At 54.9% G+C, this 15,566-nt stretch overlaps 1 protein-coding gene across 5 annotated transcripts in view; it reads right to left on the reverse strand.

Annotated features, from left to right (window-relative positions):
* The window catches only part of LSS (lanosterol synthase), a 39,119-nt gene extending 23,572 nt beyond the window's left edge, over nt 1-15,547 (reverse strand). For 3 of the 5 annotated variants that reach the window (XR_010132379.1, XM_055373799.2, XM_063702555.1), the window contains exons 1-10: nt 15,247-15,482; nt 14,949-15,114; nt 14,065-14,203; nt 8,868-8,976; nt 8,093-8,214; nt 5,924-6,020; nt 2,839-2,974; nt 2,132-2,240; nt 1,693-1,811; nt 252-349 (exon numbers count right to left, since the gene is read on the reverse strand). Coding sequence is in view for 4 of the 5 variants with exons in the window: in XM_055373799.2 (XP_055229774.1) it covers nt 252-349; nt 1,693-1,811; nt 2,132-2,240; nt 2,839-2,974; nt 5,924-6,020; nt 8,093-8,214; nt 8,868-8,976; nt 14,065-14,203; nt 14,949-15,114; nt 15,247-15,260 (1,109 nt within the window). In the remaining variant the exon portion in view is untranslated. Of the gene's footprint in view, nt 1-251; nt 350-1,692; nt 1,812-2,131; nt 2,241-2,838; nt 2,975-5,923; nt 6,021-8,092; nt 8,215-8,867; nt 8,977-14,064; nt 14,204-14,948; nt 15,115-15,246 lie in introns of all 5 variants that reach the window. The other 2 variants (XM_019017680.3, XM_055373798.2) reach the window with 2 other exon arrangements.
* Between the last annotated feature and the right edge of the window lie 19 nt (nt 15,548-15,566).

Here is a 15,566-nt window from a genome sequence, read left to right on the forward strand (position 1 = left end):
TGCCCTGCTACCTACCACCCCCTTCCTCACTCTACCTTCTGGGAACACCCCACGCTTCCACTGGGTGGCAAATCTTCCAATTCAAAGACAACCCTCAGTGGCTTCCACAAGCCCTGACACTGCTGGTTCCTGGTGGTATTCCCTGGCAGTATTCCCAGACGGCACCGTGGGGGCCCCCTCACTGGGACGCAGCCGGGGCTCAGATCCAGTCTTTGTGAGAGGCCCCACAAGCACATCCCAGCCACACTCACCAGAGATAGTCCGGGATTCTGGAGACATGCTCCTGGAAGGCAGTGGAGGCGGGCCCGTCCACATACCAGCGCACAAGCATGTTGATGGTTTTCGAGATCTGCAGGAGAGACAGCCCTGTCAAGGCTCCGCTCCAGACCCACAGCAGCCTCCAGGGACAAGGTCTTGTCCAGATCCACAGCAGCCCCCAGGCATAAGGTGCCGTGCAGATCACTCAGGGCCAGGACAGGGGCCTTCTGCTCTAACAGGCATTTCCTGAGTGAGGATGGGCAACAACTGTGTCCCCAGGACCCAACTCAGACAGAGGCAGTGTCGGCCAAGGCCACAGCCTGGCTTAGGGTGTGAGGAGGAGCAGCACTCCACCAGGGAGAAGCGAGGGGTTCCAGGAGAAACCAGAGGGGCGTGGGCTACCAGGTGCCTTAGAGACAACACAGGGGACAGAGGACAGGGCCTGAGGGGCCCAGGAAGAGATGCGAAGACAGGACTGTAGCAGTAGGGACCACTTGCCCCCCTTCTTCCTCAGAACAGAATGTTCCAGAGGCCCCCAACTTTTTACTTATGCATCTCACAAGTCAAGATCCAATTGCAAGCATGTTTCTAATGCGTTTAGTACAGATGTGCTCTATATGGGATTAAACCAAAACCCACAAAGAACCACATCACTGCTGAGCAAAAAACAAGGGACCCGCTGCAGGGTCAGTCAGGATTTGTGATCCACTGAGGTGGCATGAGGCCCAGAAAATCTGAGATGCAGTGTCAGGGTGGGACTCAGTGGCCCAGTGCCACCTGGGCATGTCCAGAGAATGCCTAAGCCAACCCACTACACCGCAGCAGCTACGCGCACAGCTACGGCAGCAGCTGCAGCACAGCCCACGGCCTGCTGACTCTGTCAGGAGACGGCCCCGCACCAGCACAGCCCGGGGATTGCACCCTCCAAGGTCACTGAACTGGCCACACTTGGCCCCCTGCAGGCCCCACAGAGGCGAGAGCTCCAAGTCCCTAGCTAGGCAGGAGGAATCAGGAGTGGCACCTGCTACTCCCACCCACCCTGGGCATGTCTAAACCCCACGGGAGAATGGCGAATGATGAACTGTTTGGGGAAAGGGAACCAAGTAAGGAAAAAGCACCCCTCCCAGCTAGCCAGCTAGCCAGCAAGATCTCAGGGAAGGGCCTCCAGGAGAGTGTCCAGGCACACTGAGGACAAGAGCCGGTGGGGGACGGAAGGGGGGGTCGAGTGTGGTGGGGCAACTTCACTGAGCTGGGCGTGCAGGGGTCCAGGACAGAAGCCCTCAGACACTTGTGCGATCAGAGGGCCACCTCCCAAATGGAGGTACACCAGGCTCCAGGAAACCCCACTCCCAGCTCACAGCCCGGCCTCCAGGACTTCACTTTCGGACCTCAACCCCCAGGGGCTGCAGTCAGAGGCCGGGCAGGGGCACTGACCGGGCCGATGCTGATGCTCTTGGTGAATCGGTCGTCGGCCACAATGTGTTCATACAGCTTCTGCACGGCCCGCTGCCGCAGGTGGGCACTGTGGTGGTGCTCATACAGGTTGAGGAGCGCTACAGGGGACAGGGGTCAGTGGATGCCAGACACCATGACACTGGCCTCAGCCTGGAGCCCCATGCACCGCAACACCTGGACTTGCCCTTCCCCAGGGTTTCCCCCTCCCACCCACCCCCAGGCCTGGTCTCTGAGCTCCTCCTTCCCTGCCCAGGAGGGGCTGCCCCACATCTCCTACCACACACCCTTGCACAGGGTGGACTCCTGAGAGTAGAAGACCAGCTGGTTCTCGGGGTGGAGGGGCAGGGGATGAGTGCCTGAATGAGTGGGCGACACCCTGACCCTGGGCTGCCCTGCCGGCCCCTCAGGAGGCGCTCACCATATACTACGTGGAGCAGCCAGCTGTGCGGTGTGTACAGCTCGTCGGGGGCCACGTTGTTCCTCTGTGCCAGCCAGTCAATGCTGGCGAAGTCCTCCACATAGAGCTCCTGGTGGGGGCAGTGTCTGAGCCTTGGGGCCTGGGAGCACCTGGTAGGCCTGGCTCAAACCAGGAGGGGTGGCCTCCCACCATCCACCCTCAGGGCCCTGGGCCAGTCCCTTCCTGGGTGGGGGTCCCTCCAGCAACTGACCCCGAGGGCACATGAAGGCCCCCTATGGGAGGACCGCTCTGAGGAGCTCCCCAGCTCCATGAGTTCCAGGTCTGCCCAGAAGCTCATTTCCTCCCTCTGCCCCTCCTTCTTCCCCACGGCAGGCCTGATAAACATCCTGCACCTCAAACCTCGCCTCAGGCCTGCTTCCAGAGGACACAGTGCACATCTGCCTCCTGCATCCCTTGAGTCCTGGAAGTCCCCCCAGGAACCCTGGGCTACAGCTACTGACTGTCCCATAGCACAAGTCCCCTCTGGGCAGAGCTTGCTCACTGTTTATTATAGGATGGAGGAAGGTGGAGGCTCTGCTCTGATCACAGGGCTCTCCGCTCCACAGGGCCGCCAGGTGAGTGGACAGGTGTGGTTAGATTCCAGAAGCCCCAGGCCCTGTGGGTCCCAGCCCCAGAGGCCTTCACTTTGTTCCCTGATGAGGTCCTACCTGGCGGAGGCTCTGGACCAGCGGGTCTTCCGCGGCACTCAGCCGAACGGCGTAGCAGTAGCTCATGGGCAGGTACACCTGCCGGCAATGGCACCAGAGTGTGGAGGGGTGTGCCGGTGCCCAGTCAGGAAACAGCCTGGGGCAACGGCAGGAGTCAGTGGGAGACCCCAAGACTCAAGCCTGCCCCCTCCGCCAGCATCCATACCTTGGGCCCTTTCAAGCACGAACACTGGTGGATGGCTATTCCCCACCACGTCAGTGCATCTGCGGGCATTTCCCAACCGTGCTCCTGAGGGGGACAGTTGAACCATAGGTGCACCCTCCGAGGAGCTGCACCTCCTAGTTCGGTCAGCATTTTGCATCCTAAAACCAGGTGATGGAGCTCTTAAATGCTTAGGATTGTCTGTGGGTTTCTTAGCTACAACAAACGTACCTTGGTAACATAAAACATCAACAATGGGGATATGGTGTGAGGGCCCCAGGGAACACTCTTGGCTATCTTTGCAACTTTTCCAGAAATTGGAAACTACTCCAAAATTCAAAGTTTACTTTTAAAAGTGTATTTAAGAAACTTTAGGAGGGGCACGGTGGCTCACGCCTGTAACCCTAGCACTTTGGGAGGCTGAGGCTGGTGGATCACTTGAGGTCAGGAGTTTGAGACCAGCCTGACCAACATGGCGAAACCCCATCTCTACTAAAAATACAAAAATAAGCCAGGCATGGTGGTGTGTGCCTCTAGTCCCAGCTACTCGGGAGGCTGAGGCAGGAGAATCGCTTGAACCTGGGAGGAGGTTGCAGTGAGCCGAGATTGTGCCACTGCATACAGCCTGGTGACAGAGCGAGACTCCGTCTCAAAAAAAAAAAAAAAAAGAAAAAAAGAAAGAAAAAAGAAACTGTAGGTCTGTGGAATCTCCCCAAGGCCTGGGTCTTTGACCACTGGTCTGCTGACGTTAGCACAGCTCCACCAGCTTCCCAGGGTCTGTGTGTGCCCCATGTGTTTTCTCTCCCTTTCCCTGCTAGCCCCCATCCTTATGTGATGCCTTATGTGAGGGTGAGCAATGCTGAGCCTTCCCTGCTCCCTGACTGTGGCATCAGGCCTTGGCCCACTTTCACACCCACTTACTTAAAAGGGTGTTTTTTTTTTTTTTTTTCACATTTTGCGTTACACTTCCAGCATTTCTGCAGCTGGAGTGGTTCAGGTCTGTGGTCCTCCTTTCACCTCCCAACCCACCCTCCAAGCAACTCCAGCAAAGACAAGCAGCACCCTGGCGTGCCCATGCGGCAGCACTGACCGACGGCCCCCCCAAGTGGGGCAGATGAGACGCCCTCACCAGCACCAGCGTGTGGAACCCACACCCCTCCTGCCCTGGCAGCTGTGCCGACTGCCGTCTCAGTCCTTCCTCTGCCGCTCATTACACACGGGTGAGGCGCAGAGTCCAGCGGGCATCTGAATGGCCCCAGGACACCTCCCAACCTATGTGCTCTACGGCCTGCCTCAGGTAGCAGCACCCTAACCCTGCCCCCTACTCTGGTAGCTCTGTCTACCCTCCCGGGGTGATCTCACCATCCCTGTGCCTCCCCGTCACCACCCAAACTGGCTTCTGGGGTTAAGCCCCCGGCCTTTGTATCAGGACACTGCTGCTGTCCTTTCTTAAGCGGCCCCTTCACTTCCTGCCTCCCCTAACTTGACCCCCCACCCCCGCACCAAAGTCATCTAACACAAGGGACCCCCCAGCCCTGCTGATAGCTCTCTAGGGGACACCCCCACCAGGGTTCCCACAACACTCCAGGAAGCCAGCAGGGGCTCTGTGTGGTTCCAGGGTCTCACTTCCCAAAATGCGTAACGGGGTAAACTCATATGCATGAGTGTTTTCTGGGGAGATGTTCACTGCTTTCAATAGATAGCCATAAAATGTTACAAGACACTGATTAAAGACACCACATAAGGCTGGGTGCAGTGGCTCATGGCTCCCAGCACTTTGGGAGGCCAAGGCAGGCGGATCACCTGAGGTCAGGAGTTTGAGACCATCCTGGCCAACATAGTGAAACCCTGTCTCTACTAAAAATACAACAATTAGCAGCTGGGCGTGATAGCCTGAGACTGTAATCCCAGCTACTCGGGAGGCAGAGGCAGGAGAACTGCTTGAATCCGGGAGGCGGAGGTTGCAGTGACCCCAAAATCACGCCACTGCACTCCAGCCTGAGTGACAGAGCTAGACTCTGTCTCAAAACAAAACAAAAAAACACACACCAGATAATAAGAAATTAATGTTGATTTTGCTGGGTATTTAAACAGTATGTGGTTCTGTTTAAAAAAACAAACACCGATCTTTTTTTTTTTTTTTTTTTGAGACAGAGTCTCACTCTGTCGCCAGGCTGGAATGTGGTGGCACGATCTCGGCTCACTGTAACCTCTGCCTCCCAGGGTCAAGTGATTCTCCTGCCTCAGCCTCCCGAGTAGCTGGAAACTAGAGGCACGCGCCGCCATGCCCAGCTAATTTTTGTATTTTTAGTAGAGACGGGATTTCACTATGTTGGCCAGGATGGTCTCGATCCCTTGACCTCATGATCTGCCCGCCTCGGCCTCCTGAAGTGCTGGGATTACAGGCGTGAGCCACCCCACCTGGCCACAGACACTGATCTTTTAAAAGCACACACACTGAGTCCACAGGTGAGGTGTCACGTTGGGACACACTTCACATTCACCAGCAAAGGAGACAAGCGCAGCAGCAGTAACACAGGATGCCCTTGTGCAGGCTGGGGGAGGGGCACCCTCCCCCTACTTCTACAGATGCTGAGAGTCTTCCACAGCAAGAGGGAAGCCACCCAGCCCTGCCTGCAGCCTGACTCAGGGTACCTCCATCCATGGCACAGCCTTCTTCCTGCTCAGTTGGGAACCTCCCCCTTTCTGTATCCCTACAGGACTCAAGCTTGATCAGGGCCTCTGCCAGGAGCCTAACTCCACCCACCCACAGAATGCCCACCCCTCTCTGCTGTCACAGCCTGCACCTGACCCACGGTCCCTGTCACTCTACTCCCCGGGACAGCAGCAGCGACCCAACAACCAAATCAACAGCTGACATACCACATCTCTGGGAACAGGGTATTGAGGCCTTCCCAGCTGTAAACATTCAGGACAGCCAGCCAGAACTTCCCCCAGGAGGGGATGGCCACAGCACCACCTGAGGGGGGAGAGAATAGGCCCATGTCATCTGCTTCCTGTCAGCAAAGTCTGCACTGCCTCTAGCTGGGAAGCTTCATCCTCTGGGAGTCACGTGTGCCCCTCTCCATGAGGCAAGGGCAACCTCATGTGGATCTTGCGACCCCCATGTGCGAAGCAGGTTCCAGAGTGCTGAGAACTTGCCTGGATACACGGCCCCCTAGGTGGAACCAGTGGCTTTCCTGGGAGTGGGTGTGTCCAGCCCCAGGAGAGGTATTTGCAACCCCTGGCCCCAGGAAGGAGCACATGAAGACAGCTACCTGGGAAGGTCCAGGGACACCTCAGTGCTCAGGTGAGCGAGGGGCCCAGGTGCACATGCGCCTGGAGAAGGCAAGGTGGGGAAGTGACAGTGCACACTCAGCCTCGCCCTCTGAGCCAAGCCTGAGCTGCCCAGTCTGTGTCATCTCCACTTGGCAGACTGGTCCTGTATGGGAACAAAGACGACCCCAGACTCCAGAGTAGCTCCGGCACGCTGGCCCCATGCCAGAGCCACTTCAGCAGCATGCAGTCCTGGCACAGCCACACCATCTAAACATGCTTCTGAGGAGTCCCTGCTCCAAACCCCAAAAGGTATGCAAAAGTCAATAAAGACCCACAAAGCTACTAGGCAAAGTGCAGCCTAAACACGTTCCTTCACCAGGCAGGTGCCAGGAGTGTGGTGGGAACCAGACAGCAGCCTTGGGGAGGCAGCATCAACGACACCAAAGGCTGACAGTGAACTGATGACAATAGTGACAAGCTCACGAAGAAAGAAGGCAGGATCTCATGAGAATGCGTAACAGGACACTCCACCTGGCATGGTAGGTCAGGAAGAGGTCCTCAAAGAAGGAACATGTAAAGTGTGAGCCAGCGGGGCAGGAGTGGAAGGTAAGAGGCTCCAGGCGAAGGAAGCAGTGCATGGCGAGCCCTGGGATAATAAGGGTCTCTGAGGAGCTGACAGGAGGCCCCTGCGCATGCAGCAGAGAGCAGGGCAGGTGGGACTGGCTACGGAAGGTCTGTGAAACACAGAGGACAAGACCAGGCCAGGCTCTGCAGAGCCACAGCATGAACTAGGTTTTCTTGGAGCAGCAGGAGCCATGGATTCCCTTGGGCTGGAATTGCCCTCAGGGCCTATAGGCAAGAGGAGAGGTAGCCAGGCCGGGGCTTGGAGAGGTAGACAGTTGGGGCTTGGAGAGGTGGACAGCCTGGGGCTTGGAGAGGTAGCCAGGCCGGGGCTTGGATAGGTGGACAGCCAGGGCTTGGAGAGGTAGACAGTTGGGGCTTGGAGAGGTGGACAGCCCGGGGCTTGGAGAGGTGGACAGCCCGGGGCTTGGAGAGGTGGACAGCCCCGGGCTTGGAGAGGTGGACAGCCCCGGGCTTGGAGAGGTAGACAGTTGAGGCTTGGAGAGATAGACGATCAGCTTGGAAGGTGCAAGCTCCAGGGCTGCTCTCGCCTGCAGCCAGGCTGCCCCCAGAAGGTGGACATATTAACACAGTTCGTTTAAGTCTTTGCCAATTCAGGAAACAAACAGAATTACCTGGTTGTCTTAGTTTGCTTCGCTTTTTTATTTTATTAGAGACAGGGTCACACTCTGTCACCCAGGCTAGAGTGCAGTAGTACAAGCAGCTCATTGCAACCCAGAACTCCTGGGCTCAAGTGATCCTCCTGCCTTACTAGCCTCCAAGTAGCGGGGACTACAGGTGCATATCATCACACCTGGCTAATATTTTATTGTTTTTGTAGAGACCAGGTCTCACTATGCTGCCCAGGCTGGCCTCGAACTCTTAGGTTGAAGTGGTCCTTCTACCTCAGTCTCCCAAAGTGCTGGAATTGCAGGCGTGAGCCACTCACTGTGCCTGGCTCTTAATTTGCTTTTTTAAAAAATGATGCCTAGGTTAAACAGTGTCTGCCTACTTCTGCTTTGACAAATTCCCTGCTCATGTGCTTTTGCCCATTGTTTCAGCTGCAAGTGCATCTTTCTGTATCTCGTTTGTGAGAGCTCATTATCGAGTTGACACGAACCCCGGGCCCAGCACATGCTGCACATGCCGTACCTTTCTTGTGAAGAATGTTCCGGGCTCGTACCAGGTCAGGATCGTCAGGCCCAACACCCAGAATTCTGAGAGACACATAGTTGAGCGCAGTCCCAAACACGGTGGACTTATCCTCAATGTGCCTACAGGAGCAGAGGACAGGTGAGAAACCGGTATCTGTCCTTACTTCTAAGAAATAAAGCAAAAGTTTCTGTGGAGTTTCCTCAGAAAACTAAGAATGCTAAAATGCCTTAATCTGACGTAACATGCCAACACAGGAGACCCCTGAGCAGCCACTCTGCAGTACGAATTCATGCACCTCCCATGACAACTGAGCCCCCACTCCTTCCTCACCGTGACCCGCCTGCTCTACACCTTCCCATGCCTGAGTCAACACTTCTAGCTCAAGGGCGGTCCACTTTGGGCTATGGCTCTGCTCCCAAAGTGTGTGCCACATGGCAGGAAAGCTGTCAGGCCTTGTCTCCACCTGCTGCCAGCCCAGAGTCAAGGGCAATTTTCTTCTGCCTTAAGTGATAACAGACTGACAGTTTTCACATGTGGGTCTCAAGAGCGTCCTAACAGCCACAAAACCCATTTAACAAAAGATGTGAAGCCGAGGCCCCACCTGCACGGCCTTCAGCCCACTCCCCGCCTGCTAGTCTCTCCCTCACCCACCCCACACCCACAGCTGCAATCACTCCTAACCCCTGGCAGCTGCCTGGATACCCAAGCATCTCCTACATCATGAGAACACACACATGCACATGTGCAGTGACACAGGGGCAGGCACACTCACAGGCCCCAGCCACCGTCGGGGAGCTGCACTGACCGCAGGTACCGCACAATCTCTTCTCTGTATCCAGCTGGCAGAGGGATGCGTGCCACGTGGCAAGTGATCAGGAGGCCTGTGTGGCAGGAGAGATGTTCCTCACTGGGGACAGCTGGTCATGACTGCTAAGACCAGGCCCCTTTCCTCCTGAGCACCTCACTCCAACAGGGAGCTACCTCCTTCTCATAAAAACACCCCCTGGAAAGGCCATTCCTCCCAGGCCCCCATGGGGAATTTTGGGAACAGGGCCAGAGGGAACGTCAGCCACAGCACAGGCGATGCTCCCCGCCTAGTGCCTGTAGAGCCCACTCAGCCACGCCTGGCTCCCATGACCATCTGGGTCAGAGAAACACCAGACACTGCACAGCACCTCAGGAAGGTCTCCCACAAGTGCCCTGAAGGTCCAAAAGGAACCAGCATTTTAGATCAGTGGGCCTTCCATGAGGGGAGATTGTTGGTCTTGCTTTAACATCTGCTGGGAAGAAAAATACAAAATTGGTCACCCTTGCATGTGGTAATACCTACTTATTTATTTATATTTTTCTGTTTCATAATTTTTTTACAAGCATATGCCGCTTTGCAAATGTCAGGTGGGAGGGAGAGACAATAAATATTATCCACTAAGAACCTTCTGTCCCCAGCCTGGTCCTCTCAGGCATGGTGCTCACAGGCCACCCTCCACCTTCACTCCCCATGCTTGGTTCCATCAGCCATGTGCCCCCAGAGCCTGGCATGGGACAGGTCTCAGGGCAGACCCCAGCCACATGTGCCATGGAATGAATACCTGACTCTGGCTTAGAGCATCAGAAGCCCTGGTGTTCAAACCATCCAGACATGCCCTGTGTGGGCGGCAAGCCACCCAGGCGCCGAGGCAAGAGACCGAGGACATGAGCTGTTCCAGTATAATAAAATATAAAACAAGAATAGTTATACCAGATATAGATCTTAGAGATATATGAATATCATTAATCATTAGTTTGTAGTAATTACTCTTTATCCCAATATTATAATAATCCTCGCTCTACAATCATAACCTAGGAAAAACCAGGCCATACAGAGATAGGAGCTGAGGGGACATAGTGAGGTGTGACCAGAAGACAAGAGTGCGAGCCTTCTGTTATCCCCAGACAGGGCCAGCAAAAGGGCTCCTTGGTCTAGCGGTAACGCCAGCGTCTGGGAAGACACCCATTGCTGAGCGGACGGTGCTCTAGCGGTAGCGAAAAGTGTCAAGGAACAACACCCGCTACTTAGCAGACCGGGAAAGGGAGGCTCCCTTTCCCCGGGGGAGTTTAGAGAAGACTCTGCTCCTCCACCTCTTGTGGAGGGCCTGACATCACTCAGGCCCGCCCGCAGTTATCCGGAGGCCTAACCGTCTCCCTGAGATGCTGTGCTTCGGTGGTCACGCTCCTAGTCTGCCTTCAAGATAGCAGTAGTCAATTAGTGAAAGTACTAAAAGTCTCTGATAGGCAGAAATAATGGCATAAGCTGTCTTTCTCTCTGTCTCCTCTCTCTCTCTGCCTCGGCTGCCAGGCAGGGAAGGGCCCCCTGTCCAGTGGACATGTGACCCACGTGACCTTACCTATCACTGGAGATGACTCACACTCTTTACCCTGCCCCTTTTGCTTTGTATCCAATAAATAATAGCACAGCCAGACATTCGGGGCCACTACCGGTCTCCGTGCATTGGTGGCAGTGGTCCCCCGGGCCCAGCTGTCTTTTATCTCTGTCTTGTGTCTTTATTTCTACACTCTCTCATCGCCGCACACAGGGAGAGACCCACCGACCCTGTGGGGCTGGTCCCTACACCCTGGAAGAAGGGCAGATGGACTCAGAGACAGCACACAGGGTCACATAAAATGAGCCATCCCAAAACAAGCCCGTCTCTTTCCTAACAGTTATAATGTTGTTAGGACGGGGAAATGTGCAGAGAGGAGCAGAGCCAGCATCTTCCTGATTTTACAGGCAAGGAAACTGAGGCTCAGCCAGTAAATGGTTGGGGCTAGGAGGTCAGACCCGATTCAGTGTTCACCAGAGTGCTGCCCAATGCCGCACAGGCCACAGTCAATGGGAGCTGTCTACATTGCATCATGGACCAAGAGCATTTTCCAAAGTCCAGAAAGAGGGAAGAAAAGCTCCAACTCAGCCAGGTGCAGTGGCTCACGCCTGTAATCCCAGCACTTTGGGAGGCTGGGGGGGGGGGGGGGGGATCACGAGGTCAGGAGTTCGAGACCAGCCTGACCAACATGGTGAAAACCCGTCTCTACCAAAAATACAAAAATTAGCCAGGCATGGTGGCACATGGCTGTAATCCCAGCTACTCGAGAGGCTGTGGGTGGCAAGCCACCTTGGTGCCAAGGCAAGAGACCAAGGGCATGAGCTGTTCCAGTATAATAAAATATATAAAACAACAAGAGTTATACTAGATCTAGATCATACATATGATTATATATGAATATCATTAATCATTAGTTTGTAGCAATTACCCTTTATTCCAATATTATAATAATCCTCGCTCTACAATCATAACCTAGGAAAAACCAGGCCATACAGAGATAGGAGCTGAAGAGACATAGTGAGAAGTGACCAGAAGACGAGTGCGAGCCTTCTGTTAAGCCCGGACAAGGCCACCAGAGGGCTCCTTGGTCTAGCGGTAACGCCAGCATCTGGGAAGACGCCCGTTGCCAAGCGGACCCAACTGCGGTCTAGCAGTAGCGTCAGTGTCAAGGAAAAACACCCGCTACTTAGCATACCGGGAAAGGGAATCTCCCTTTCCCCAGGGGAGTTTAGAGAAGACTCTACTCCTCCACCTTTTGTGGACGGCCTGACATCAGTCAGGCCCACCCGCAGTTATCTGGAGGCCTAACCGTCTCCCTGTGATGCTGTGCTTCAGTGGTCATGCTCCTAGTCCACTTTCATGTTCCACCCTGTACACCTGGCTCTGCCTTTTAGATAACAGTAGCAAAATTAGTGAAAGTACTAAAAGTCTCTGATATGCAGAAATAATGGCATAAGCTGTCTCTCTCTCTCTCCCACTCTCTGTCTCGGCTGCCAGGCAGGGAAGGGCCCCCTGTCCAGTGGACACGTGACCCATGTGACCTTACCTATCATTGGAGATGGCTCACACTCCTTACCCTGCCCCTTTGTCTTGTATCCAATAAATATCAGTGCAGCCTGGCATTCAGGACCACTACTGGTCTCCACGTCTTGGTGGTAGTGGTCCCCCGGGCCCAGCTGTCTTTTCTTTCATCTCTCTGTCTTGTGTCTTTATTTCTACAATCTCTCATCTCCGCACACAGGGAGAAAAACCCACCGACCCTGTGGGGCTGGACCCTACAGGAGGCTGAGGCAGGAGAATCACTTGGACCCATGAGGCAGAGGCTGCAATGAGCCAAAATTGTGCCATTGCACTCCAGCCTGGGGAACAAGAGCGAAATGCTGTCTCAAAAAAAAAAAAAAATACAAAAAAACTCCAACTCGGCCGGGCGCGGTGGCTCACGCCTGTAATCCCAGCACTTTGGGAGGCCGAGGCGGGCGGATCATGAGGTCAGGAGATCGAGACCATCCTGGCTAACACAGTGAAACCCCGCCTCTACTAAAAATACAAAAAATTAGCCGGGCGTGGTGGCGGGCGCCTGTAGTCCCAGCTACTCAGGAGGCTGAGGCAGGAGAATGGCGTGAACCCGGGAGGCGGAGCTTGCAGTGAGCTGAGATCGGGCCACTGCACTCCAGCCTGGGCGAAAGAGCAAGACTCCGTCTCAAAAAAAAAAAAAAAAAAACTCCAACTCACAGCCAGCCCACAGGAAGGGTCCCAGCCAGCTAAGCCCAGAGCCAAAGCAGCAAGAACAAACAACACAGTAATCCCCACTGACCAAGCACCACTGCGTGCCTGACACTGTGCACATAACCAAACCTGATTCCAATCCTGTCACAGATCAGGCTACAGAGGCAAAGTGGGGCTGACCCATCTCTTGACCAACTCTATGTCATTGCCTTACCACGAGCCCTGAGAACAGTCTAAACAGGCCCTGATGGGGCCAAGGGAAGAAGAGCACCTTGACTTCCCCTAAGGACAGGCCCTCAAATCCCAGGACAGAAAAACTCAATGCTGTACAGTCCAGGTGGCAGCAGGGCTAGAAGTCAAAGCAGAGATGGGGATCCCAGTGCTCCTCCTGCTAGTCTGGTTACCTGGAATAAATGTGCCTCAGCTTTCTAATGTATCTCATTAGGCTTATTCTAAGGACTAAAAGAAGAACAGGCCTTGAGCAGGGCTTGGCCTACAGTAAACACCATGGAACTGTTTTTAACATTAAAGGCCAACTCTTCCCAAACTAACATAAGCCTATTGCAACTTCATTTCAAGTCTGGGACAGAATCAGGATAAAGGCAATTTGGATGAGTAAATGAATAGACACAGGTAAGAGATGTTTTAAAAAGAAAGGCAACAAATGTATATAAGGACTTTCTATCTACTACAAAGGCAGCGTAGTAAAAGAAAATGATGTATCAGTAAGAGTTATCACAGAAACAAAACCTATTTATGTACGAATTCACGTCATTGAAACAATGTGATTACAAGTCACTAGGGAAAAAAGTCCTATTGCATAAATTCATAGGAGGGAATTTCCCATTTTACAAGGCTGAGGATTTCTGTAGAGAAACACTCCCAGGATGCAAAATAGTCTTGTGTAGCCAAACCAGTTCAATACCCAGGCAGTCCAACTGCTATGCTCCTCCTACTCACCAGCCTGAACCTGAAGCTCTCCTGCAATAGCTCAGAGTAAGTTCACAGCAGATATCAGCTCCCCACCCACCACTCTGCCCACCTACAGCCCCTTGGCATAGGCTGGGCCTTCCACCTGGAATGTCCATCCCATCCTGTACTGAGACTTCAAAGCCCACCTTCCTCCTCCCTCAAGGCAACACAGAGCCCTAGAGAACCACTTGCTTCTCTTATCAGAGAGCCTGTCACCCTACACCGGCAAGGCTAGCTGATCCCCTAGACCAATAGCAGGACGACTCTGACATAGGGCAGAGTTTGCCAGCCCTTTTCTTGTGAGCCCCTGGATTTTCACCTGCTTCATCAAAACCCTAGATCAGGCTGGGCCAGGATCCCAAGGGTGATCCAGGGTGGCCATACCCTCAGGCTGGGGCAGCATACTCCTACCTGGCAGGAGGAAAAGTGGGCCACCATAATCACCCGTCCAGTGCCCATCCTCAGCCTGCAGCCCCGCGTAAAATGTCATCCCGTTCAGAGCCCCCTCAAAGGCGGTGTGGGCTTTGGGCAAGTCCTTAAAGTAATTCTTCTGCAAAGAGATCGAAAAAAAAAAAGAGATAGCTGACGGGACTGTTGCCCAGCCAGAGGAACCCTCTTCACATACAGCCCAAGTCAAAACAGTGAATGTAAATTACTTTAAAAGTTTCAGCTGTTTCCATCAAAAGTCTGAACTCTTTGATGAGAGCATCACACCTCAGCAAAGTAAAAGAACAGTTGCACATTTTCGTTGCTTTATTTTCCAGTCATGTATTCTTCACAACTTCTCCAAGATGTCTGGAATAAACCAGGCACCCAGAGTGTAGGGTGGGGCACGGGTGCCGACCTGGGCCTGGGACTGGGGACTCTCGAAGAGGGCCCAAGGGGTGGCACAGCCTTTCCCTCGGTGGCCGGGGCTTGGCAGGAGACCCTGTTTACACTGCAGACTCTGACGACCAAAATCTCTTACAATGCACACAACTAAGAGACAGTGGATCCAAACGCTTTTTGTGAATAAAAACAAAGTTACAACTATCTTTGCAACTCTCCTATAAGCCAAAAATTATCTCAAAATAAGGTGCTAAAAAATAAAACAACATTAGGAGTCTCCTATGCGTGGTTTAGAGATGAAGGGGCTGAAGCGGAGGGGCCCGCGAACGCAGTTCCCGTGGGCGCTCGCCTTGGGGATGGGCGTCGCTGGCCGGGTCCTACCACGCGCCTTTCTGAGAGAAAACGTGCTCCTCACGGCTCACCCTTCAGGGTCCCGAGCTCGCTGATGCTCCGCGGAAGCAACTTACGGTGTCCAGCCCCAGGGCGTAGGCTTCCAGGCCGGTCTGCTCGCGGCCGGCGCGCTCGTCCTGCAGGTAGGTCCACGTCTGCCGGCCCCTCTCGCAGTGGAGACGCCAGCGGCCGAGGTCGGTGGCGGGCTCGGTCTTGTAGGGGCCCCCTCGGCGCCGCAGACACCTGAGGACCACCGGCCATCAGCGACCCAGGCCCCGCCCCAACCGCGGCCGCCGGCCCACTGCCCCAGTCACGCTCTCCTCAGCACCCAGGACCACCCCGCATTCGTCAGGAGCCCGGGGCGAGGGGACTCACGTGCCCTCCGTCATTGCTGCTGCAGTGCTCTACGCCGCCCACTACCAGCTGCCGAATGTCCGCACCCGGGACCTGCCGCCCAGCCCCGCCCCTCCCGCGCGCACTACGCAGGCGCAGGCCTCGGCAGGCGCTCAGGCTTAGGTGGGCCGACGCCCACGCAACCAATGGGAGCGCCGCGAGCGTGACCCCGGGGTGTGCCAGGCGACCACAGTGGTGGAGCGCGCGGTGCCCCATGCGGCGTGGGGCGGGGCCTGAGGGAGCGGGGATGGTGGGTGAAGGCGACGGGACGGGGGAGGTGGGTGGGGCCTTATTGGCGGGGC

Source organism: Gorilla gorilla, chromosome 22 (assembly GCF_029281585.2).
Source record: "Gorilla gorilla gorilla isolate KB3781 chromosome 22, NHGRI_mGorGor1-v2.1_pri, whole genome shotgun sequence".
Classification (NCBI taxonomy): Eukaryota; Metazoa; Chordata; class Mammalia; order Primates; family Hominidae; genus Gorilla; species Gorilla gorilla.